This window comes from Nerophis lumbriciformis, linkage group LG31 (genome assembly GCF_033978685.3).
Source record: "Nerophis lumbriciformis linkage group LG31, RoL_Nlum_v2.1, whole genome shotgun sequence".
Lineage (NCBI taxonomy): Eukaryota > Metazoa > Chordata > Actinopteri > Syngnathiformes > Syngnathidae > Nerophis > Nerophis lumbriciformis.
Window position 1 is genome coordinate 16,287,485 of NC_084578.2, and position 24,541 is coordinate 16,312,025.

Consider the following 24,541-nt stretch of genomic DNA (forward strand, 5'->3'; position numbering starts at 1 on the left):
AAAAGTAAAATGTGTAACTTTCTAAAACGCCGCTGTGTACACGGACGCAGAAAGAGGTACAGAGCGCCAATTAATCCTTGAAGGCGCTGCCTTTGCGTACTGGCCCAAAGACATACTGTCTACGGCTTGACACACGCACTAGCGAATGCAAGCATACTTGATCAATAGCCATACAGGTCACACTGAGGGTGGCCGTATAAACAACTTTAACACTGTTACAAATATGTGCCACACTGTGAACCCACACCAATAAAGAATGACAAACACATTTCGGGACACACAACAGAACAAATACCCAGAAACTTTTGCAGATGCTTGTTTTCATTCAGAAAAATCTACCTCTCACACGTGATGACAAGGAGGAAAAGAATTAGCCCACTCTTTGAGCTTCATCTGTTGCACAAATAGACTAATAGCTGTTTTATTTATGTTGTGTGCCTTTTTTCCCCATGCACTTTGAAAGGATGGCTGTGTTTTCTACTAGTCTAGACTGAAGCTGTTTTATTAATGTTCATGCACTTTAAAGGATGGCTGTGTTATCTACTAGTCTAAACGGAAGCAGTTTTATTAATGTTCATGCACTTTAAAGGATGGCTGTGTTATCTACTAGTCTAGACTGAAGCAGTTTTATTAATGTTCATTCACTTTAAAGGATGACTGTGTTATCTACTAGTCTAGACTGAAGCAGTTTTTTATTTTTGTGCCTTTCTTGTTTTTATTTGCACATTTTTGTTACTCATACGAATACGTTAAGAACAGGGCAGATTGAGCCCAGTTTATAGTATACTCTGGACTGAAGCTGTGTGCCTTCATTGTTTTTGTAGATATTGTTTTGAAGCGTGTTTTAAAAAAAAAAAGCACTTTGTGAAAGTCAAAGTACTGTGTTTCCCATAGTTGTAGTGGGTATCAGGATTATTTCAGGGAGAGCATGTCCCACATTCCAAGCTGCTGTTTTGAGGCATGTTAAAACAAATAATGCACTTTGTGACTTCAATAATAAATATGGCAGTGCCATGTTGGCACTTTTTTCCATAAATTGAGTTGATTTATTTTAGAACACCTTGTTACATTGTTTAATGCATCCAGCGGGGCATCACAACAAAATTAGGCATAATAATGTGTTAATTCCACGACTATATATACCGGTATCGGTTGATATCGGTATCGGTAATTAAGAGTTGGACAATATCGGGATATCGGCAAAAAAACATTATCGGACATCCCTAGTAGTAGTCTTTAACAACAATGCCCCTACTCAAACCCTGGAGGTATGTTCACGCACTCTAAGTTCCGCCCACAGGTCCCTCTCCTCACCCACGTGAAATATCTCCCAGTAAATGAAAACTGTAAAAAAAGAGAAGTTAAGCTGGAAAAAAACGGACAAAAACACGAACCAACGCAATAACGGTGTAAAAAAATATGAATTGCCATTGACAAACTTGTCATGAAACAAAAATGTCCACCCAAATTTAGATTTTTTTCCAGTATTTACATTTATCGTTTTTAATTCAAAATGTTTCAATGTCAAAAACGTGTTTAGTATAATACACCTTTTTTCTACAAAAGCCATTTTTTAATACCTAAACTTACTGCCATTGTTCTGGCTCCATATAAAGACAATACACTGTCTCCCTCTAGTGGTGATAGTGCGTAAACGGTTTATACAAACCAGTAAGTATGTTGTCGCGCATGATACTTTTCACATTATAATATATCCATCCATCCATCCATTTCTACCGCTTATTCCCTTTGGGGTCGCGGGGGGCGCTGGAGCCTATCTCAGCTACAATCTATACAACAATAAATATTGTTTTCGTTTATTTTTTTATTTTATTCATATTCAAGCCAGCCTTTTTGCATGATGTCTCATTTACATGACATCACATGTAGTGATGTATTCATTTCAGTGACGATGACTGCATATTATCCGTAACGTGTGTCCAGAGTGACGTCATCTGTCACCGAGCTGTGACGCAATAAAGACCAATAAATTAAACTGGGTAGTTCGTGCACCAGAGATGAAATCCCGACAAAAAAAAGTCTGCTTAAAAATTTTAAATTGAGTTAATTAAACATCCGAGCGTGGACAGAAAGTGTCGACATGAACGTCGCCGTTGTCAAAAAGACACAAAGCTCGCTCGGAAAGGTGATAAAGAAGCCGATATTAACCGAGCGGCTGCTCAGCAAGCCGCCGTTTCGATACCTGCACGACATCTTTGCTGAGGTAAGACTTTGTATTTGAATCAACTGAGAGAAAAAACGAAAACAATTGTACTAATGTTACCTGAAAAAGGCGACCAAAACAACCAAAACGTTGTTATCAATAACACTGGATTGGTATCGGATCGATACCTAAATATAAAAAAGTAAATACAAAGTATTGAAACAACAGAAAATATAAATGCTTATTACATAATAACAGAAGTGTATATAAAACCATTGATTCTGTTTACATATTCTGTGATTAATCACACATCCTAACATGCATTTCAGTTTGGTATGTTGTGTTAATTATTCTGCCATATGTGAACAATTATTAACTATTTTAACAGCAAAAGCATGTATGCTAATTTCAGCCATTAATACAAATGTATTTGACAAATATATTTGTAGTAGTTATTAATTTTATCTGTTCACATTTTATTTTCCTGTAATATTTACACAGCCAGTAGTAGCTCAATTTATGAACCTAATTGGTTCTGTGATGAAGCTCTTAACTCAAAACATTTGTATCTCAAATCAATGTCGCCCATTGAAATTAATAAAAGTTTGAGAACTTCTGCCTTAGAATAATGAACCCGAAAAATGAATACAGATCTACAAACCCCGTTTCCATATGAGTTGGGAAATTGTGTTAGATGTAAATATAAACGGAATACAATGATTTGCAAATCCTTTTCAACCCATATTCAATTGAATGCACTACAAAGACAAGATATTTGATGTTCAAACTCATAAACTTTCTTTTTTTTTTTTTTCAAATAATAATTAACTTAGAATTTCATGGCTGCAAAGTAATTGGGAAAGGGCATGTTCACCACTGTGTTACCTGGCCTTTCCTTTTAACAACACTCAGTAAATGTTTGGGAACTGAGGAGACACATTTTTTAAGCTTTTCAGGTGGAATTCTTTCCCATTCTTGCTTGATGTACAGCTTAAGTTGTTCAACAGTCCGGGGGTCACCGTTGTGGTATTTTAGGCTTCATAATGCGCCACACATTTTCAATGAGAGACAGGTCTGGACTACAGGCAGGCCAGTCTAGTACCCGCACTCTTTTACTATGAAGCCACGTTGATGTAACACTTGGCTTGGCATTTTCTTGCTGAATTAAGCAGGGGCGTCCATGGTAACGTTGGTTGGATAGCAACATATGTTGCTCTAAAACCTGTATGTACCTTTCAGCATTAATGGCGCCCTCACAGATGTGTAAGTTACCCATGTCTTGGGCACTAATACAGCCCCATACCATCACAGATGCTGGCTTTTCAACTTTGCGCCTATAACAATCCGGATGGTTCTTTTCCTCTTTGGTCCGGAGGACACAACGTCCACAGTTTCCAAAAACAATTTGAAATGTGGACTCGTCAGACCACAGAACACTTTTCCACTTTGTATCAGTCCATCTTAGATAAGCTCAGGCCCAGCGAAGTCGACAGCGTTTCTGGGTGTTGTTGATAAATGGTTTTCGACTTGCATAGGAGAGTTTTAACTTGCACTTAGAGATGTAGCGACCAACTGTAGTTACTGACAGTTGGTTTCTGAAGTGTTCCTGAGCCCATGTGGTGATATCCTTTACACACTGGTGTCGCTTGTTGATGCAGTACAGCCTGAGGGATCGAAGATCACGGGCTTAGCTGCTTACGTGCAGTGATTTCTCCAGATTCTCTGAACCCTTTGATGATATTACGGACCGTAGATGGTGAAATCCCTAAATTCCTTGCAATAGCTGGTTGAGAAAGGTTTTTCTTAAACTGTTCAACAATTTGCTCACGCATTTGTTGACAAAGTGGTGACCGTCGCCCCATCCTTGTTTGTGAATGACTGAGCATTTCATGGAATCTACTTTTATACCCAATCATGGCACCCACCTGTTCCCAATTTGCCTGTTAATCTGTGGGGTGTTCCAAATAAGTGTTTGATGAGAATTCCTCAACTTTATCAGTATTTATTGCCACCTTTCCCAACTTCTTTGTCACGTGTTGCTGGCATCAAATTCTAAAGTTAATGATTATTTGCAAAAAAAAATGTTTATCAGTTTGAACATCAAATATGTTGTCTTTGTAGCATATTCAACTGAATATGGGTTGAAAATGATTTGCAAATCATTGCATTCCGTTTATATTTACATCTAACACAATTTCCCAACTCATATGGAAACGGGGTTTGTAAATAAATATATAAATACAATTAAAAATAATGATAATTAGAAACATATTTCTATGTGTGAAAATATATTTTAGGGGTATATTAATAATAATAAGAATTATATTTCTGTACATAAAAATAAATGTTATGGGTATATATATATATATATATATATATATATATATATATATATATATATATATATATATATATATATATATATATATATATGTATTTATGTATTTTTTTTAAAATTTGATTTAATTGTATTTATTTATTTATTCATTTTCATTAAAAAAAAAAAAAAGGTAATCTAAATGCTGCTAAGTTTCTTTTAACTCTGACTCATTTCCTAGTCAAGTAGCCCGTCGGGTGGCACGCATGTGCAGAGTGGGTAATTGCAAACGAAATTTGCATGTGCATAAAAAAAGGTCTTACGAACGAATGTCTCACATCTGGGAATCGCTTCTCATCGTTCACTTAAAAGAGCCGTTCAAAAGACTCGCCTCAATGTCTCTGTTAACAACTGTATAGACAGATGTCTGGTAAATATTAACATGAATTGATTAACATGGACCCCGACTTAAACAAGTTGAAAAACCTATTGGGGTGTTACCATTTAGTGGTCAATTGTACGGAATATGTACTGTACTGTACAATCTACTAATAAAAGTTTCAATCAATCAATCAATATGTTTTTTTTAACCACCCCTCAGATCATCAGGACCACTGGTTTCATGAAAGGATTGTACAAAGAGAATGAATTGAGGTCAGAGTGTGTAAAGGTAAGTCAGGTCCGACTTTTGCTCTGTAACATTTCACAAAAACGTCCACATTTGTACAATTCTAATCCTAGGACAAAGACATGAAGATGGCATTCCTTCAGAAAGCAATAGATGTGGTGTCACTGGTTATGGGAGAGCCTCTTGCTGTGAAACCAGCACACATAGTCGCTGGTCATGAGCCTGAGAGGACGAACGAGCTGCTGCAGGCTATTGCCAAGTGCTGCATCAACAAGGTTTGTCGATTACACTCATTCCCAATCATAACATCACTATCCACCTGTTGCCGTTCATACATTTTTGGTTCGTGGTGTATTTGCATGTAAAATATGCGCCTTGGTTTTAAACCTGGGCCAGCATTCCATAAGTCAACTGGAAGAGGCAATTCCTGAAGGAATTGCGTGTGAATGATCCAATGCTGAAGTTGAACTGAAATGCTGACAGAATGTAGTATGAATGTAAGAATAGTTTGAATCTTGGAATGGTTTGAGTGTTGAAAAGCTGACGCTGAACTGAAATGCTAATGGAACGTAGGATGAATGTAGAAATCGTTTAAATTAGAGATGTCCGATAATGACTTTTTTGCCGATATTTGATATTCCGATATTGTCCAACTCTTAATTACCGATTCTGATATCAACCGATACTGATATATACAGTCGTGGAATTAACACATTATTATGAACCCTGTTTCCATATGAGTTGGGAAATTGTGTTAGATGTAAATATAAACGGAATACAATGATTTGCAAATCATTTTCAACCCATATTCAGTTGAATATGCTACAAAGACAACATATTTGATGTTCAAACTGATAAACAATTTTGTTTTTGCAAATAATCATTAACTTTAGAATTTGATGCCAGCAACACGTGACAAAGAAGTTGGGAAAGGTGGCAATAAATACTGATAAAGTTGAGGAATGCTCATCAAACACTTATTTGGAACATCCCACAGGTGAACAGGAAAATTGGGAACAGGTGGGTGCTATGATTGGGTATAAAAGTAGATTCCATGAAATGCTCAGTCATTCAAAAACAAGGATGGGGCGAGGGTCAACACTTTGTCAAAAAATGCGTGAGCAAATTGTTGAACAGTTTAAGAAAAACCTTTCTCAACCAGCTATTGCAAGGAATTTAGGGATTTCACCATCTACGGTCCGTAATATCATCAAAGGGTTCAGAGAATCTGGAGAAATCACTGCACGTAAGCAGCTAAGCCCGTGACCTTCGATCCCTCAGGCTGTACTGCATCAACAAGCGACATCAGTGTGTAAAGGATATCACCACATGGGCTCAGGAACACTTCAGAAACCCACTGTCAGTAACTACAGTTGGTCGCTACATCTGTAAGTGCAAGTTAAAAGTCTCCTATGCAAGGCGAAAACCGTTTATCAATAACACCCAGAAACGCTGTCGACTTCGCTGGGCCTGAGCTCATCTAAGATGGACTGATACAAAGTGGAAAAGTGTTCTGCGGTCTGACGAGTCCACATTTCAAATTTTTTTTGGAAACTCTGGACGTCGTGTCCTCCGGACCAAAGAGGAAAAGAACCATCCGGATTGTTCTAGGCGCATAGTTGAAAAGCCAGCATCTGTGATGGTATGGGGTGTATTAGTGCCCAAGACATGGGTAACTTACACATCTGTGAAGGCGCCATTAATGCTGAAAGGTACATGCAGGCTTTGGAGCAACATATGTTGCCATCCAAGCAACGTTACCATAGACGCCCCTGCTTATTTCAGCAAGACAATGCCAAGCCATGTGTTACATCAACGTGGCTTCATAGTAAAAGAGTGCGGGTACTAGACTGGCCTGCCTGTAGTCCAGACCTGTCTCCCATTGAAAATGTGTGGCACATTATGAAGCCTAAAATACCACAACGGAGAACTCCGGACTGTTGAACAACTTAAGCTGTACATCAAGCAAGAATGGAAAATAATTCCACCCGAGAAGCTTAAAAAATGTGTCTCCTCAGTTCCCAAACGTTTACTGAGTGTTGTTAAAAGGAAAGGCCATGTAACACAGCCATGAAATTCTAAGTTAATGATTATTTGCAAAAAAAAAAAAAAAAAAGTTTATGAGTTTGAACATCAAATATCTTGTCTTTGTAGTGCATTCAATTGAATATGGGTTGAAAAGGATTTGCAAATCATTGTATTCTGTTTATATTTACATCTAACACAATTTCCCAACTCATATGGAAACAGGGTTTGTATATATATATATATATATATATATATATATATATATATATATATATATATATATATATATATATATACATATATAGACACACACATGTATATGTATGCATGCATGCATGCTTTGGAGCCTCTGCCTCGAAAGAAAAATAATGTTTGCTTTGGTGCCCTTCAAACTTGCTTTGGTGCCCTCAAATATGAGCCCTCCTTTAAGGCAACATTTGCCTTGACCCTAAAAAGTACAAATTCGAGGCCTGCAATAATATTGTTTATCGGCAATAATTTGTAGGTCAATATATCTTGGAGCAAAATGAGTTATCGGCCCAGGCTTACTTGGCTCAATAAATAGTGTTGGGAACAACTGGTCTGTAACTACAACTCTAATGGTAACATGTGCATAACGTACTGGACAAAACTATTTGATGTAAAGAACGTTGACATGCAGTCCCATTTCCTGACTTGGACTGCAGATATCAAGCAAGGATGCCGTGAAGAGAGTTCTTGCAGGAGAAAGGTTGGACGCGATGGCCAGAGACAATACAGTCAAGGAGAATGTGGAGAGATGCGAACAGGACAGAGAGGTTAGTGCGACATTTTGGACGGATCTTTCAGTTATATTGTGTGTATACTGCGATACCAGATCGATGATACTGTAATGATGTAGCATGTTGATGTGGCATCGCATCTAAGAACTTAATAAACACACGACTGGTAATTTTGAATTATTCGGAATCAAATCTTATCTTGTAACTACGACCAGTGATTAAATCCTTGATTAAAAAAATAGAACGGATCTTTGAAAAGAATGGCCCCTTAAGATTCAGTTCCCTTCAAAAAGCCATGAATCCTATCTCTAGCTATAAGCCAATAAGGAATTTTCATTTACTAATAAAATAATTATAATTCACACTGTTCAAACCTTTACTGTTGCACATTCCTAAAAAATAAATAAATTAATAATGAGATATATAATTTGATATTATACTAACACACAGTATATATATATATATATATATATATATATATATATATATATATATATATATATACTGTGTGTTAGTATAATATGTATGTGTATATATATATATATATATATATATATATATATATATATATATATATATATATATATATATATATATATATATATATATATATGTATGTATATATATATATATATATGTATATATATATATATATGTATATATATATATACATATGTATGTATATGTATATAAATATATATATATATATATATATATATATACACATACATACATACATATATATATATATATATATATATATACACATACATACATACATACATATATATATATATATATATATATATATATATATATATATATATATATATATATATATATATATATATATATATATATATATATATATATCTTATAATACAGTATACTCACCTACTTTGGATTAGCTGTAGCAACTTTAATGCACAAAGTGTTCCAAAGTGCTCCCCCCGCATCCTTTTTTTTCTGTATTAATATTAATGAGGATAAAATATATATAAATAATTAAATACATCAACTTTTTTTATATGAAAATTTAATGAATCTAATAATATCCTGCTCGCAGATTGCATTTGTTTTAATGTTTAATTAAAAAATAAAAAAAACATTTTTTGTTTTATGCCCTTTTAGAAAAAAAATATGGCAAAAGCATAAAATATGCAGTATTTCCCCCCCAAAAATTTTTTTAAGAGGAATATTTGATGTAAAGTAATTGGAGACTGATATAGGTCAATCATTCAATCATTCATTCTGAATTTCTTATTATTTTTTGACCAATGACGGTTTAAAAAGAAATCCCACTAAAGTTTTCAGGGCTCCAAAAGGGCCCCACTCACTCATATAACTGTTAAAACATAAGCCATACTTAAAAAAAAAAAACTTTTAACACTTAAATCTCTGGCTCAAATTCAGATCTATCTGTCGATTTTAAGTGTTTATTATTTTTTTGTCTTTTTATTTGTTTTATGCCCCTTCAGTTGAGAAAACTTTGTTTTTTTTTATATAGCAAACACACAAGATATTCAATATTTCCCTAAAAATATGTTTAAAATTTAATATTTGATGTGATGTAATTGGATCCTTTAATAGGTCAATACCAATTTATGACAATATTGATTTTGATTCATTATTATTGTTTGAGCAATGACAGCTTTAAAGAAAAAACAGCCTGCAGGCAGGCTTTGCGTTATTAAAGTCCTCATTGCAACTTATTCTTGCCACATTTCACCTCCAGCACCCCCTGCGACCCTGAAAGGGACAAGCGGTAGAAAATGGATGGATGGATGAGTGCTGCTTTACATTTTGTGGCTAACACTCTGGTCAAAGTTTGGCTACATTCGGTATATCTATTTTTAGGAACACTAATACAAAACCTCACAATAATGTCTGATTGAATGCTAAAAACGTGATGACAGACCGCCTTAAAAACGGAATGGAAATGTACATATTTTTACTGAATGAGACACCCAGAATGTACATGAAAAAAAAGGATGTGTGATTTACAATATTAACTATGAACGATAAAACACTGAATATCGACAACAAATGAGTGTCACACCCCCACTTGATCGACATATTTTACAATCAAGCAAAACGCAACAAAAATGCAACAAACACCACGAAATATGAACGCGAAGGGTGAAACCCCCACCTACAATCTGATATATCACTAAGTTTTTTAACTTTGTTGTAAAAATCTCCTTCCGCGTCTGTCCCTGACACCCGCATTTCAGGCTGGCCGCTCTGGAAACACTCCGTGGAAACGCTCCCCACCCACACTGCTTGGTGCCTCGTCTGAGCTGCCGTGACTTAGATTACCATAGTAACTAGTATATCATCCATAAGCGCACATTCCAACCCTTGAAATACTTTGTATAGTTCAAGAATTACGGTAATTTGAAATCATCACTGCATATCATAATGGCAGCTACAGTTTCGATCTTAAAGATCTAAAAAAATGATTTCTGAATGTCTGGCGGGCCAGATTGAAAAGCTTAACGTGCCTCATGTGGCCCCCGGGCCCAGGTCTGCTTTAGATGGAGCTGTGGGCAGCATTTACTTATACAACCCTATGCACACAACCTCCCCTGGTCATTAGTTAAAGTGTGACCCCTGTTTTTGGCCTAAAAATGGCAGACATAAACCAAGATGTCCGACTTCCTGTTTATTTTCAAACAACCTTCCCTGGTCATTAGTTAAAGTGCGACCCCTGTTTTTGGCCCAAAAATGGCAGATAGAAACCAAGATGTCCGACTTCCTGTTTATTTTCTAATATTGCATCTTGAGATGTTTACATGCGCCCTCTCATCGTTTTTCATGACAAGACGTGAATCTGGTAGCGGGGGCAATTATTTTTTTTAAATTTTTAAAATGCCGCTATTGTGTACATTTTAAAATAGTGTTGTGGAAGTCACTTCCTGGCAGTTCCACTGGAGACATGGCCAAGCGTGCAGTTTTTAACAAAGGATTTAATCATCCAAATGTTTTAACAAAGTTCTTCTCCCCCAGAACGTGACTTTTCAGTCACGTCCGTATCCTCTCTCCCTCTCTGCTCCCGGCCGCTTACTGTTAAAGACAACAGATGATTAGATTAACACGTACCACCTGTGAAATCTAATCACCTGCCAGCTGTGTCTTGCCGTCAGCACATGCCCCGCCCCTGCCCAATGGTGCTCGTCCTCAGTACCATGGACAGCGGCGGTGACTTTTCTTCCTGCAGGCAGCGCTGGCCACACCTCCCCCCACAGTTGTGTTCAGGTCCAGGGAGCCACAAGGGCGGCGGCAAAGAGCCACATGCGGCTCTAGAGCCGCGGGTTGCTGACCCCCGATTTAAGTCCTCTGTTTGGGTAGGAATGAAAACTATTAACTACAACAAATTATGACAATTAGCGAAAACAAATCCGCTAAATTAGCTGCACCGTTTTATAAGCCGCAGGGTCAGAAGGGTAGGAAAAAAGTAGCGGCACCAGGAGAGGACATGATACGGAACACAAAAAAATCAAAGCCCAAACTGTCATGTGACGACGTGACACAAAATGCCAATAAAAATAAATAATTTGAGATGTCCGATAATATCGGCCGATAAATGCTTTAAAATGTAATATCAGAAATTATCGGTATCGGTTTCAAAAAGTAAAATGTATGACTTTTTAAAACGAAGTACAGAGCGCCAATAAACCTTAAAGGCACTGCCTTTGCGTGCCGGCCCAATCACATGATATCTACGGCTTTTCACACACACAAGTGAATGCAAAGAATACTTGGTCAACAGCCATACAGGTCACACTGAGGGTGGCCGTATAAACAACTTTAACACTGTTACAAATATGCGCCACACTGTGAACCCACACCAAACAAGAATGAAAAACACATTTCGGGAGAACATCCGCACCGTAACACAACATAAACACAACAGAACAAATACCCAGAACCCCTTGCAGCACTAACTCTTCCGGGACGCTACAATATACAACCCCCGCTACCCCCCAACCCCCCACCTCAACCTCCACATGCTCTCTCAGGGAGAGCATGTCCCAAATTCCAAGCTGCTGTTTTGAGGCATGTTAAAAAAAATAATGCACTTTGTGACTTCAATAATAAATATGTCAGTGCCATGTTGGCATTTCTTTCCATAACTTGAGTTGATTTATTTTGGAAAACCTTGTTACATTGTTTAATGCATCCAGCGGGGCATCACAACAAAATTAGGCATAATAATGTGTTAATTCCACGACTATATATCGGCATCGGTTGATATCGGAATCGGTTATTAAGAGTTGGACAATATCGGAATATCGGATATCGGCAAAAAAAAGCCATTATCGGACATCTCTATAAATAATCAAAGCCATTCTGTGATGTACTGTACATTTCTGCATCTCCAGGAAAACTGATATTTCATAATGACTCAAAATTACTGCCGATTTGATTCTTGCCATTAGAAGAAAAATTAAAACCAAAGATGATTTCCCCGGTACGTAAGCCTACCTAAATTGTTTTGGTTTGCTCACTATTGTGCTTATTTTGAATACAATGTTGGTGTTAATATTCCAGGAGAAGAAGAAAAGTGAGCCCGGTGAGTGCAAGGAAGAGAAGGACCCGGAACAGCCCAGGGAGCAGGAAAGGCAACGTCGAGATGGTGAGAGAGAGCACCGTCACGACCGAGAGCGTTGCGGCAAGATCCGACGTCGCGAACAGGACCACGCCAAAAACTGCGACCAAAACCAGGTCTGTGACCGGCAGCAAGACCCAGATAAAGACAATGGTCACGGGAAAGCAAAGGGCAGAGAAAAGGAGCAGGCGAAAGATCAAGAAAGAGAAAGCATCAAAGCTAAAGACAATGAAAGAGAAAAGGTTCCAAACCCAGCCGGTGAAAGGCCCAAGCGCTCTTCCTCGCAGACTGCTAGTCCAGCAAGTCTACCTCAGGCCTCATTCGCCGATGACCAAAAGAATAAAACTATTGGAGGTATATTTTACATTCCCCTTATTAAACATATACAGTACAGGCCAAAAGTTTGGACACACCTTCTCCTCATTCAATGCGTTTTCTTTATTTTCATGACTATTTACATTGTAGATTGTCACTGAAGGCATCAAAACTATGATTGTGGAGATATGTACTTAACAAAAAAAGTTTAAATAACTGAAAACATGTTTTATATTCTAGTTTCTTCAAAATTGCCACCCTTTGCTCTGATTACTGCTTTGCACGCTCTTGGCATTCTCTCGATGATGAGCTTCAAGCACACCTGTCGAGTGAAAACCATTTCAGGTGACTACCTCTTGAAGCTCATCGAGAGAATGCCAAGAGTGTGCGAAAAAGTAATCAGAGCAAAGGGTGGCTATTTTGAAGAAACTAGAATATAGTTATTTCACATTTTTTGGTTAAGTACATAACTCCACATGTGTTCATCCATAGTTTTGATGCCTTCAGTGACAATCGACAATGTAAATAGTTATGAAAATAAAGAAAACCCGTTGAATGAAAAGGTGTGTCCAAACTTTTGGCCTGTACTGTATATCATGTTTTTCGGACTACAAGAAAAACTTAAAATCCTTTAATTTTCACGCCTTAAAACCTGGTGGGCCTTTTGTATGTATTCATTCTGGTTCTGCTAACTGACCCTGGAACCAATCTTAGCTGGTACATGGTGTAATGAAAAGTGTGGCCAATAGATGGCCAACACACATAAGAGATAAGTGTGGACTGCAGGTTGACGCCTGTTTAATAAATGACGCTAGCAAGTACCAGTAAGCAAGCAAGACCAAAACTTTTAATATTTCATTGAGAATATAGAACATTGCACACAGCGCTCAAAATGTTTTAGTATGACTTTGGTAAGCTACGAAACCACATCTCTTGATGGATTGTAGGCGCTTTACGGCTACAATAGTCAGACGTACTGTGCTTCAACATATTAATGGTGTGTGTATAACGACTCCGAAATGGCAGCTATTAGGAGACATTATCTGGCTTTTTGTTGCGCCCTATTATGCAAAACCAACTTTTATTAGGAGACATTATCTGGCGTTTTGTTGCGCCCTATTATGCAATACCAACTTTTATTACCTACTGGTACCTGCTGATGTGTATTTGGGATCTGCATTAATCCTGAATGTTGCGTGCATTCGTCATTGTAGTCCGCGCTGTAGTCAGTAAGCTTTTTCTTACCAGGATTGCTAGCAGTGCAAATATTCAAAAAGTCATGTTTTACTTCATTATGGTTTCTTCAAGGACTTCAGTGATTATTAAGTTGTATTGAAATGGGAATATAGAACATCACACACAGCGCTCAAAATGTTTTAGTACGACTTTGGTAAGCTACGAAACCACATCTCTTGATGGATTGTCAGCGCTTTACGGCTACAATAGTCAGACGTACTGTGCTTCAACATATTAATGGTGTGCGTATAAGGACCCCGAAATGGCACCTATTAGGAGACATTATATGGCGTTTTGTTGCGCCCTATTATGCAAAACCAACTTTTATTACCTACTGGTACCTGCTGATGTGTATTTGGGATCTGCAGTAATCCTGAATGTTGCGTGCGTTCGTCATTGTAGTCCGCGCTGTAGTCAGTAAGCTTTTTCTTACCAGGATTGCTGGCAGTGCAAACATTCAAAAAGTAATTTTTTACTTCATTATGGTTTCTTCAAGGACTTCAGTGATTATTAAGTTGTATTGAAATGGAAACAAGCATGTCTTTTTTCTTTACAGATGAATCTGCCAGTGAAAGAGGTATGTGTCTCTCTGACACTACACTCTTAAGGCTTTGAAAACTCAAAGCAATCTCAACTTAAGCAGAAAATATTAAATTTAATGATTGGGTAGTCGAGAAGCAACCGTTCTCAGTTTTGATTTACTATTCCCGTTTTAAAGGAGAACTGCACTTTGTTTGGAATTTTGTCTATCATTTATAATTCTTATGCAAGACGAGAACAGATATGTTTTTCTTTTTTTTTTTTATACATTGTAACTCGTAAATAAAGGCTAGCAAAAGTCAAAAACATCCAAAAGCTTCTATCAGAATTTTACTGACATGGTATAAGTATATATGCAATGTAGTAACTGATACATTTATAATAACATGTGCTATTTACGTATTTTGCTCATTTTAAGCATATGGCGGCATATTAATTTCACAGACGTCTCACAATGTTTGCTTTTCCCTTTAACAACAACCACACTTCTACTCATGGCATACTTTGTGAGACAACAAAGGTTACTTTAGGACAAATGATCCAGAACCTTCACTTTTTGAGGCTGAATATAAAGAGGACGAACTACAAGTTTTAGAAGCTGTGTACTAAACAGATGCAGCTTTAGTAAAACCCTTAAGAATCATGTAGCAAAATATAAACAAAATATAAAATATACAAACTACGAACATAATAAAACAATCACTTATTGTACAATGTCTGCTGTCACTGGGATGCAGACTGATGGGATGTTTATACCTTCCAGTGTAGATTAAGAATTAATCATCCCCACGAGGGATTACTAAAACAAAAAGGTGGGCGCCAGCTCTGGTTCTAAATTGGATGACACATCTGACCAACTTCTCGGTTTGTGGCCACAATCTCTACACCAAGTGAGAGGCATGATTTAGGATCTCAAATTAACTTTTGCCAATTTAGAGAATGCCTTATGCCATATGTCTCACAATGTTTGCTTTTCCCTTTAACAACAACCACACTTCTACTCATGGCATACTTTGTGAGACAACAAAGGTTACTTTAGGACAAATGATCCAGAACCTTCACTTTTTGAGCCTGAATATAAAGAGGATGAACTACAAGTTTTAGAAGCTGTGTACTAAACAAATGCAGCTTTAGTAAAACACTTAAGAATCATGCAGCAAAATATAAACACAATATACAAACTACGAACATAATAAAACCATCACTTATTGTACAATGTCTGCTGTCACTGGGATGCAGACTGATGGGATGTTAAAACCTTCCAGTGTAGATTAAGAATTAATCATAATCCCCACGAGGGATTACTAAAAAAAAAAGGTGGGCGCCAGCTCCGGTTCTAAATTGGATGACACATCTGACCAACTTCTCGGTCTGTGGCCACAATCTCTACACCAAGTGAGAGGCATGATTTAGGATCTCAAATTAACTTTTGCCAATTTAGAGAATGCAGCATCTGAATATATTAGATCTGTGATCACGGCACCGTTAAAAGTAGTTTGTCTGCTTTAGCGATTATAATAACGATATCGTGAATACTTGGTTAATATTCAGGTCACGACATGTAAATGGAGTATTGTTGGCGGTTTTCGGAAGGTTTTTAGACGGTTTGATGGGCGCAATAGTGTACTTCCATTTGCTGTATTGTTAGACACCTCATACTTGCTATATTTTACGAATTAGAATGCATAAAAAATAAAAATGTGTTCTTGTCTTACATAAGGATTGCGAATGATAGGCAAAATTCGAAAAAAATGCAGATCCCCTTAAGCAACTACAACTGTACTACAGTATGTTTATTTTGGTCTTCCTATTGAGAGGTAGGAAGGTTTAAGTAATAAAAGGTCTGATGGATGTTTACTCTTGACTCTTCCCTCACAGATACTCATGCTGCACAGAGACCCCTCCTCAAGGAAAGTGGAGATACCGTTGGCTCCTTATGTCCATCGGAAATGGTGCCGAGGTCTGTATTGACTCAAGTACAGTATTCTTTTTTTATTGTGTACTTTGTTGAATTATGTTGACAAAAACGGGAAACGAAAAGGGGGATTTGGAATAAAAACCACATTTAGCAGCACTTGCTTTAAAACCGATTTCAACATTCAAAATAAGACCCTTTTTCATTATTTTTGTGATTGACATTTTGATCTCAAGTACATGGATGTTCATAGTGGCGCTTTTACCTATGGGCCACATGGGAAATTACCCAAGTCATTATTCTCTAGTGGACGCCACAAGGACGAGGGGGTAAAATCATATATATTTATGCTTATTTTTGACTTACTGTAATGGTCGCTTTTTAAAAATTTGCTATAGGGATATCATATGACCAGGTAACATCACAGTTATTGTGACCAAAATGAATATGGTTATCATTATCATGTTGTTGAACATATTCAAGTACTTATACACACACTGAAATCCTTTAACCAAGTTTTATTTAAAAATAAACAGACACGCAATATACTTGTTTTTTGGCAGAATAAACATTAAATATTGTTTAGATTTTTGAAGAATGTGTGAATATGAGTGTGAATATTGTCTGTCTATCTGTGTTGGCCCTGTGATGAGGTCCAGGGTCATACTTGCCAACCCTCCCGGATTTTCCGGGAGACTCCCGAAATTCAGAGCCTCTCCCGAAAACCTCCCGGGACAAATTTTCTCCCGAAAATCTCCCGAAATTCAGGCGGACTCAGGTCCGCAATATAAACAGCGTACCTGCCCAATCACGTTATAACTGTAGAATGATGGAGGGCGAGTTCTTGGTTTCTTATGTGGGTTTATTGTTGGGCAGTTTCATTAACGTCCTCCCAGCGCGGCAACAACGCACAGCAACAGCAGTCACGTTTTTGTCTACCGTAAAGCAGTTCGTCTGTCGTAAACAGCAATGTTGTGACACTCTTAAACAGGACAATACTGCCATCTAGTGCATTTGATGAAAGCACTTTTGTGCGTGCCACACAGCAATGCATCATCAGAGAAGGTGTTCAGCATGGTTCGAAAAATAGTGACAGAGAATAGAACAAGGATGGACAATTCAACCCTTAACTCAACAATGAGTAGATGAGTGTTATGTGTGTGTATATGTGTAAATAAATGAACACTGAAATTCAACTATTTATTTTATATATATATATATATATATATATATATATATATATATATATATATATATATATATATATATATATATATATATATATAATAAAATAAATATACATTTATAGCTAGAATTCACTGAAAGTCAAGTATTTCTTATATATATATATATATATATATATATATATATATATATATATATATATATATATATATATACATATATATATGAAACACTTGACTTAGTATTTCGTCAAGTATTTCCTATATATATATATATATATATATATATATATATATATATATATATATATATATATATATATATATACTGTATATATAATAAAAGAAATATATAATTATAGCTAGAATTCACTGAAAGTCAAGTATTTCTAAATATATACATATATATATATATATATATACATACATACATATATATATATATATATATATATATATATATATATATATATATATGAAATACTTGACTTAGTATTTCGTCAAGTATTTCTTATATGTATATATATATATATATATATATATATATATATATATATATATATATATATATATATGAAATACTTGACTTAGTATTTCGTCAAGTATTTCTTATATATATATACTGTATATATATATATATATATATATATATATATATATATATATATATATATATATATATATATATATGAAATACTTGACTTGGGGAATTCTAGCTGTAAATATACTCCTCCCCTCTTAGCCACACGCCCAACCACGCCCCCCACCCCCCACCTCCCGAAATCGGAGGTCTCAAGGTTGGCAAGTATGCACTAAACATGAAGTACACGTTTGTGTACTTATGGACTAAGTACATCATATCAAAAGATGCGTCTTAGTTTTTATTCTAATTAGGGTCCAATAAGCCCAATCTTAGTTTTTATTCTAATTAGGGTCCAATAAGCCCAAATAGCAAAGAGAAATAAAAAAAAAAGCATGTAAACAAACAGCTTGGGCCTTAAGAGGTTAAGGATATGCACACGCGCATGAGAAAAAACATTTGTAAAATTTTTGGATTCAACAAATGTCACTTTGGGTATATTTATACTACAGAGTAACATGTCCAGTTCAGATTTTTTTTTAATCAAATCCAATCTTTTTATTTAGTAGTCACTTTGAAAAAAATGCGATGTCTGATGTGAATGCAATCCGACCCGCATGCAGACATGACAGACTGCAGTGTTTATGGAAGTCTAATTGTAGCAGGCATCAGTCCTAGCGCATTGGTGGAAATTTCAAGGATTTTGGGCAATCAAAGTCAACATTTTCTGAAGGGAATTATTGCGCATATTTTTTAGCGCTTCCATATGGGGTCTACTGACATATGTAAGTTATTAGAAATGGCAACAGTGGAGGATGCATGTGCATGTACGAGCCAGTCTGCCCCACAACAAGAGGATAGAGAAAATGGAGCTTATTGACGACGGCGTCGAACCACAATGGCGGACTCACGCAAAGCTCTTCGGGAAAAACTTGACTATATAGGGATAATCCGCTGTCATCAATTGGAAAAACGCCACAAAGTGGGCAAATTTCAAACGGCTAGTTTGGAGAAAGTATGAAGGAAGATTTATAAATATCTCTGCCATGCCTCCATGGTTTGATTGGACTTATGCAGGTCCCAAATACACAAAAACAGGTACCAATAGGTAAGAAAAGTTGGTTTTGCATTCTAGGTCCCCTTTAAAACAATAAGGAATGTTATTGTGTGTTGGCCCTGCGATGATGTGGCGACTTGTCCAGGGTGTACCCCGCCTTCTGCCCGAATGCAGCTGAGATAGGCTCCAGAATCCCCCGCGACCCCAAAAGGGAAAAGCGGTAAAAAATGGATGGATGGATGGATAATATTAAGAAGGAAGAGTGCAAGCATTTGGGCTCTCGCAGTTTGTAGGACATTTGCTTCCACGTCTGCTCCAAAAGAGCGTGTTGGCGAGCCGTCGGCGACAGGAGTGGTTGAACATCGACGGGATTTCCGCAAACATATTATTTACGCCTATTTTCTGCTCATTTCTTAACAATTTATTTTGCAACCGTCTATTTTGTCAAATAATTACTTATCGCTTTTTGATGACGTATTGGTCGGATGGACGCAACCGGACCATTCAGACTGCAGTTGCATCGGATACATATCTGATTTATATCCACATGCGAAAGAGGGTCGGATTTGGAAAAAAACGGAACTGCAGTGTTCACAATGACGTGAAAATCTCCGAAACAGGTCACATATGGGCAAAAAAAATATCTGAATAAACCTGCATTGAGAATATGGCTTTAAAGCAAGTTGCAAACAGGCTTTTTAATGATAAAGGAAAAATGGGGTGTTGCACTTCCGGTTTAAGTGACGTCACATCGGTTCAATTCCTGTTGTAGACATAAAAATTTAAAAAAATGGAAATAGATTTATCGCTCTGTGAGAGCACAGCCTGTAGGTTCAATGTGCACAATTGAATAGCGGTTGCTAAGAAAGTAATGTGTTTTTATAGGTTTACTGTAGATTGAAATGGGGAAAGACACTAAAGGGCACCTATTACGCAAAAACAAATTTTCTTACTTATTAGTACCTGTTTTTGTGGATTTGGGATCTACATAAGTCTCTACAATTTGAAATGAAACAATAGAGGCATGGCAGAGGTATTTATAAAACGACCTTGCCTTCCTTCATACTTCCTCCAAACGAGTTTGTTTTTTCTCAGTGGTGACGTCAGCAGATACCTCCATATATGGTAGAGGATAACCCAAAGACCTTTGCGCAAATTCGCCATTGTAGTCCAACGCTGTAGTCAATAATTTCCTTCGTTTTCTCTATCCTCTTGTTGTGGGGCAGACTGGCTCTTACATGCACACACATCCTCTGCCGTAGCCATTTCTAATACAAAGTAGTGTATAGTTCCAATTAGAGATGTCCGATAATGGCTTTTTTGCCGATATCCGATATTGTCCAACTCTTAATTACCGATTCCGATATCAACCGATACCGATATATACAGTCGTGGAATTAACACATTATTATGCCTAATTTTGTTGTGATGCCCCGCTGGATGCATTAAACAATGTAACAAGGTTTTCCAAAATAAATCAACTCAAGTTATGGAAAAAAATGCCAACATGGCACTGCCATATTTATTATTGAAGTCACAAAGTGCATTATTTTTTTAAACATGCCTCCAAACAGTAGCTTGGAATTTGTGACATGCTCTCCCTGAGCGAGCATGAGAAGGTTGAGGTGGGCGGGGTTTGGGGGTTATATTGTAGCGTCCCGGAAGAGTTAGTGCTGGAAGGGGTTCCGGGTATTTGTTCTGTTGTGTTTATGTTGTGTTACGGTGCGGATGTTCTCCCGAAATGTGTTTGTCATTCTTGTTTGGTGTGGGTTCACAGTGTGAAAACATAAGATACACTTACAATTAGTGCACCAACCCAAAAAACCTCCCTCCCCCATTTACACTCATTCACACAAAAGGGTTGTTTCTTTCTGTTATTAATATTCTGGTTCCTACATTATATATCAATATATATCAATACAGTCTGCAAGGGATACAGTCCGTAAGCACACATGATTGTGCGTGCTGCTGGTCCACTAATAGTACTAACCTTTAACAGTTAATTTTACAAATTTTCATTAATTACTAGTTTCTATGTAACTGTTTTTATATTGTTTTACTTTCTTTTTTATTCAAGAAAATGTTTTTAATTTATTTATCTTATTTTATTTTATCTTCACCATACCTGGTTGTCCAAATTAGGCATAAAAATGTGTTAATTCCACGACTGTATATATCGGTTGATATCGGTAATTAAAGAGTTGGACAATATCGGAATATCGGATATCGGCAAAAAGCCATCATCGGACATCCCTAGTCATAAATTTTACTTTTTGAAACCGATACCGATAATTTCCAATAATACATTTTAAAGCATTTATCGGCCGATAATATCGGCAGTCCGATATTATCGGACATTTCAGATCCAACGTATATCTGTCAGTAGACTCGCTATGGAAGAAAAGGGTTTGAAGATGCTCTGTAAAATATAATCAATGCAACCAAATAATTACCTTTACATGTTACGTAGACCACAAGAATGTGTTTTAAATGTAGAAAAAAAATCATAATGTGACCCCTTCAATGTTAGCAATTAAGTTCGCTCTCTAGTTACTTCTCCTGGAGCAGTATTAGGAGTTATTCAAAGGTTTTACAATAATTAAAATTTGAACTGCAATGCTATGTTTGCGTGGCTTTGTAATGGATGATTGCCAAGCAGTGTTGTTTGCTGCTTCGAATCCAGTTCATATGTTTTGTTTTTATTGTACCGATGTTTAATCATCGCACTGATTTTTGGTTCCTTTGCCAAGTTATTTCAGTCCAATTGATGCTTCTTTGTATTGAATAGTGACAAGCAAACGCCAAGGCCCAGCAGTGCTCGTCCTGCGCCCCCTCCAGTCAAGAAGCAGGAGAGTTACACTGAGTGTGTCCCACCTGAGAGGTGACCCCAATACAACTCATTAGTGTCACCATTGTGTGTGTAGATCAGGGGTCGGCAACCCAAAATGTTGAAAGAGCCATATTGGACCAAAAATACAAAAACAAATCTGTCTGGAGCCGCAAAAAATTAAAAGCCATATTACATACAGATAGTGTGTCATGAGATACAAATTGAATTAAGAGGACTTAAAGGAAACTAAATGACCTCAAATATAGCTACAAATTAGGCATAATGATGCAATATGTACATATAGCTAGCCTAAATAGCATGTTAGCATCGATTAGCTTGCAGTCATGCAGTAACCAAATATGTCTGATTAGCACTCCACACAAGTCAATAACATCAACAAAACTCACCTTTCATGCACAACGTTAAAAGTTTGGTGGACAAAATGAGACAGAAAAAGAAGTGGCATAAAACACGTCCTAGAAAGTCGGCGAAAGTTATACATGTAAACAAACTACGGTGAGTTCAAGGACCGCCAAAATTAGTAGGACAAAACGGCGCTCGCCAAATACTCGAATCAGTGAAGCATGTTTAATATAAACAGTGTGATTTGTAACAATTAGGGAGGCTTGTGTCATGTTTGTCCTCCTACAGAAACCATATTAAAACAAAAAATAAATGTTTTTCCCCTCATCTTTTTCCATTTTTCATACATTTTTTAAAAAGCTCCAGAGAGCCACTAGGGCGGCGCTAAAGAGCCGCATGCGGCTCTAGAGCCGCGGGTTGCCGACCCCTGGTGTAGATCATCCAGGTCATGGTAATGCATTGAGATTGAACAGAAGAAAAATGCAGATGTCTGCTCAGATAAGCTTTTCACCAACCAAAAAGAACCACAGTACCCTTTATTTAACTCTTTGCATTATTCTTCTTTATGCTAAATCACTATATGTAAAATATGTTGATTTTTATACATTATGACTGACTGTTTTCAATGCATTTTTGTTTTTTAGGCTTCCTAGTGCCAAGTCATCAGTCATCAGAGATGGAAAGAAGCTGTCGGATGATGATGAAGATGAAGATGAGCAGTTTCTAGTGGCAGAGGCACCCCCTGAACCTGCGGACGCTCCCGAGAAGGTGTTGGTGAGTAAAGAAAGTAAGTATCTGATTGAAAAAGACAAACATAAACATCATGCCTTTTCTTATCCAGGAACCGGCACTTAATGGTGAAGAGAAACACGGTACGGTCATTCATTTTTTGTTTTTTTAATAAAGTTTTGCTTCCTGCAATCTTTGATGTTTCTTTTCCTGAAGGCGGACTTGTGAAAAAGATTCTAGAGACCAAAAAAGACTACGAGTTGTCACCGTCCACCATTACGTCTAAAGAGGTATGCGTACTTCCTATTGTAGTTTTTTTTGGGGGTGGGTGAGCGTATCTGTGTACTAGTGGTTCATGGGTGCATGTTTTGTCTATAAGCCTGGAAGTCACTCTGCTCGGCTTCCAGGAACAGATACAACATCCAAGGTGTTTTTTAAGAAGTGGAGAGGGTTTCAGAGGGTCTTTTGCTGCACTGGTCTCACTGGGGTGTTTACAGCACGGCCTTGCCAAGGCCGTTTGCAGAGTGAGCCAAATTGTAGATAAGGATTGTCATTGGTTTCGGGTGAGCAAACACATTCCAATTGGATTCGTCTGATCAAATTGGCCATTCTGGCTCTCAAATTGAGCTTGTCCGAGATGTTATCAAATTTGCGATTCCATTCCAAGATCGCCAGAGTCTGAGTGCCCACAGCTCTGCCCATCCCGTCTTTTGCAATAGGCAGCCTTTGGGCTCCTTGAACAGTTAGCATTGTCTTCTGAATTTGTCGATAGACCCGAGCAATGCTCATTCCAATCAGCAGAACCTTGTTATCACAGTTCCAAATACATAGATATCTTTTATGTCCTGGACGGAAAAACTGACAGGCACAGGACTCGGCACTTCTCCCAAGAGTCCCTAATGTACAAACCCCATTTCCATATGAGTTGGGAAATTGTGTTAGATGTAAATATAAACGGAATACAATGATTTGCAAATAATTTTCAACCCATATTCAGTTGAATATGCTACAAAGACAACATATTGGATGTTCAAACTGATAAACATTTTTTTTGTGCAAATAATCATTAACTTTAGAATTTGATGCCAGCAACACGTGACAAAGAAGTTGGGAAAGGTGGCAATAAATACTGATAAAGTTGAGGAATGCTCATCAAACACTTATTTGGAACATTCCACAGGTGTGCAGGCTAATTGGGAACAGGTGGGTGCCATGATTTAATGATTTAATTTCTTTTATTTGTTTTTAAATGTCTAAACAACCTCGCGCCAACCTATCTCTC

General features: G+C 37.0%; 1 protein-coding gene across 1 annotated transcript in view; it reads left to right on the forward strand.

Annotated features, from left to right (window-relative positions):
- Positions 1-2,039: 2,039 nt before the first annotated feature.
- LOC133574205 (TRAF3-interacting protein 1-like) overlaps positions 2,040-24,541 on the forward strand; it is a 37,966-nt gene continuing 15,464 nt past the window's right edge. The window contains exons 1-10 of the mRNA XM_061926301.1: positions 2,040-2,224; positions 5,083-5,151; positions 5,223-5,384; positions 7,824-7,934; positions 12,453-12,864; positions 16,480-16,561; positions 22,126-22,218; positions 23,175-23,304; positions 23,372-23,402; positions 23,476-23,549. Of these exons, the coding sequence (XP_061782285.1) occupies positions 2,102-2,224; positions 5,083-5,151; positions 5,223-5,384; positions 7,824-7,934; positions 12,453-12,864; positions 16,480-16,561; positions 22,126-22,218; positions 23,175-23,304; positions 23,372-23,402; positions 23,476-23,549 (1,287 nt within the window). The 5' untranslated portion in view covers positions 2,040-2,101. The remainder of the gene's footprint in view (positions 2,225-5,082; positions 5,152-5,222; positions 5,385-7,823; positions 7,935-12,452; positions 12,865-16,479; positions 16,562-22,125; positions 22,219-23,174; positions 23,305-23,371; positions 23,403-23,475; positions 23,550-24,541) is intronic.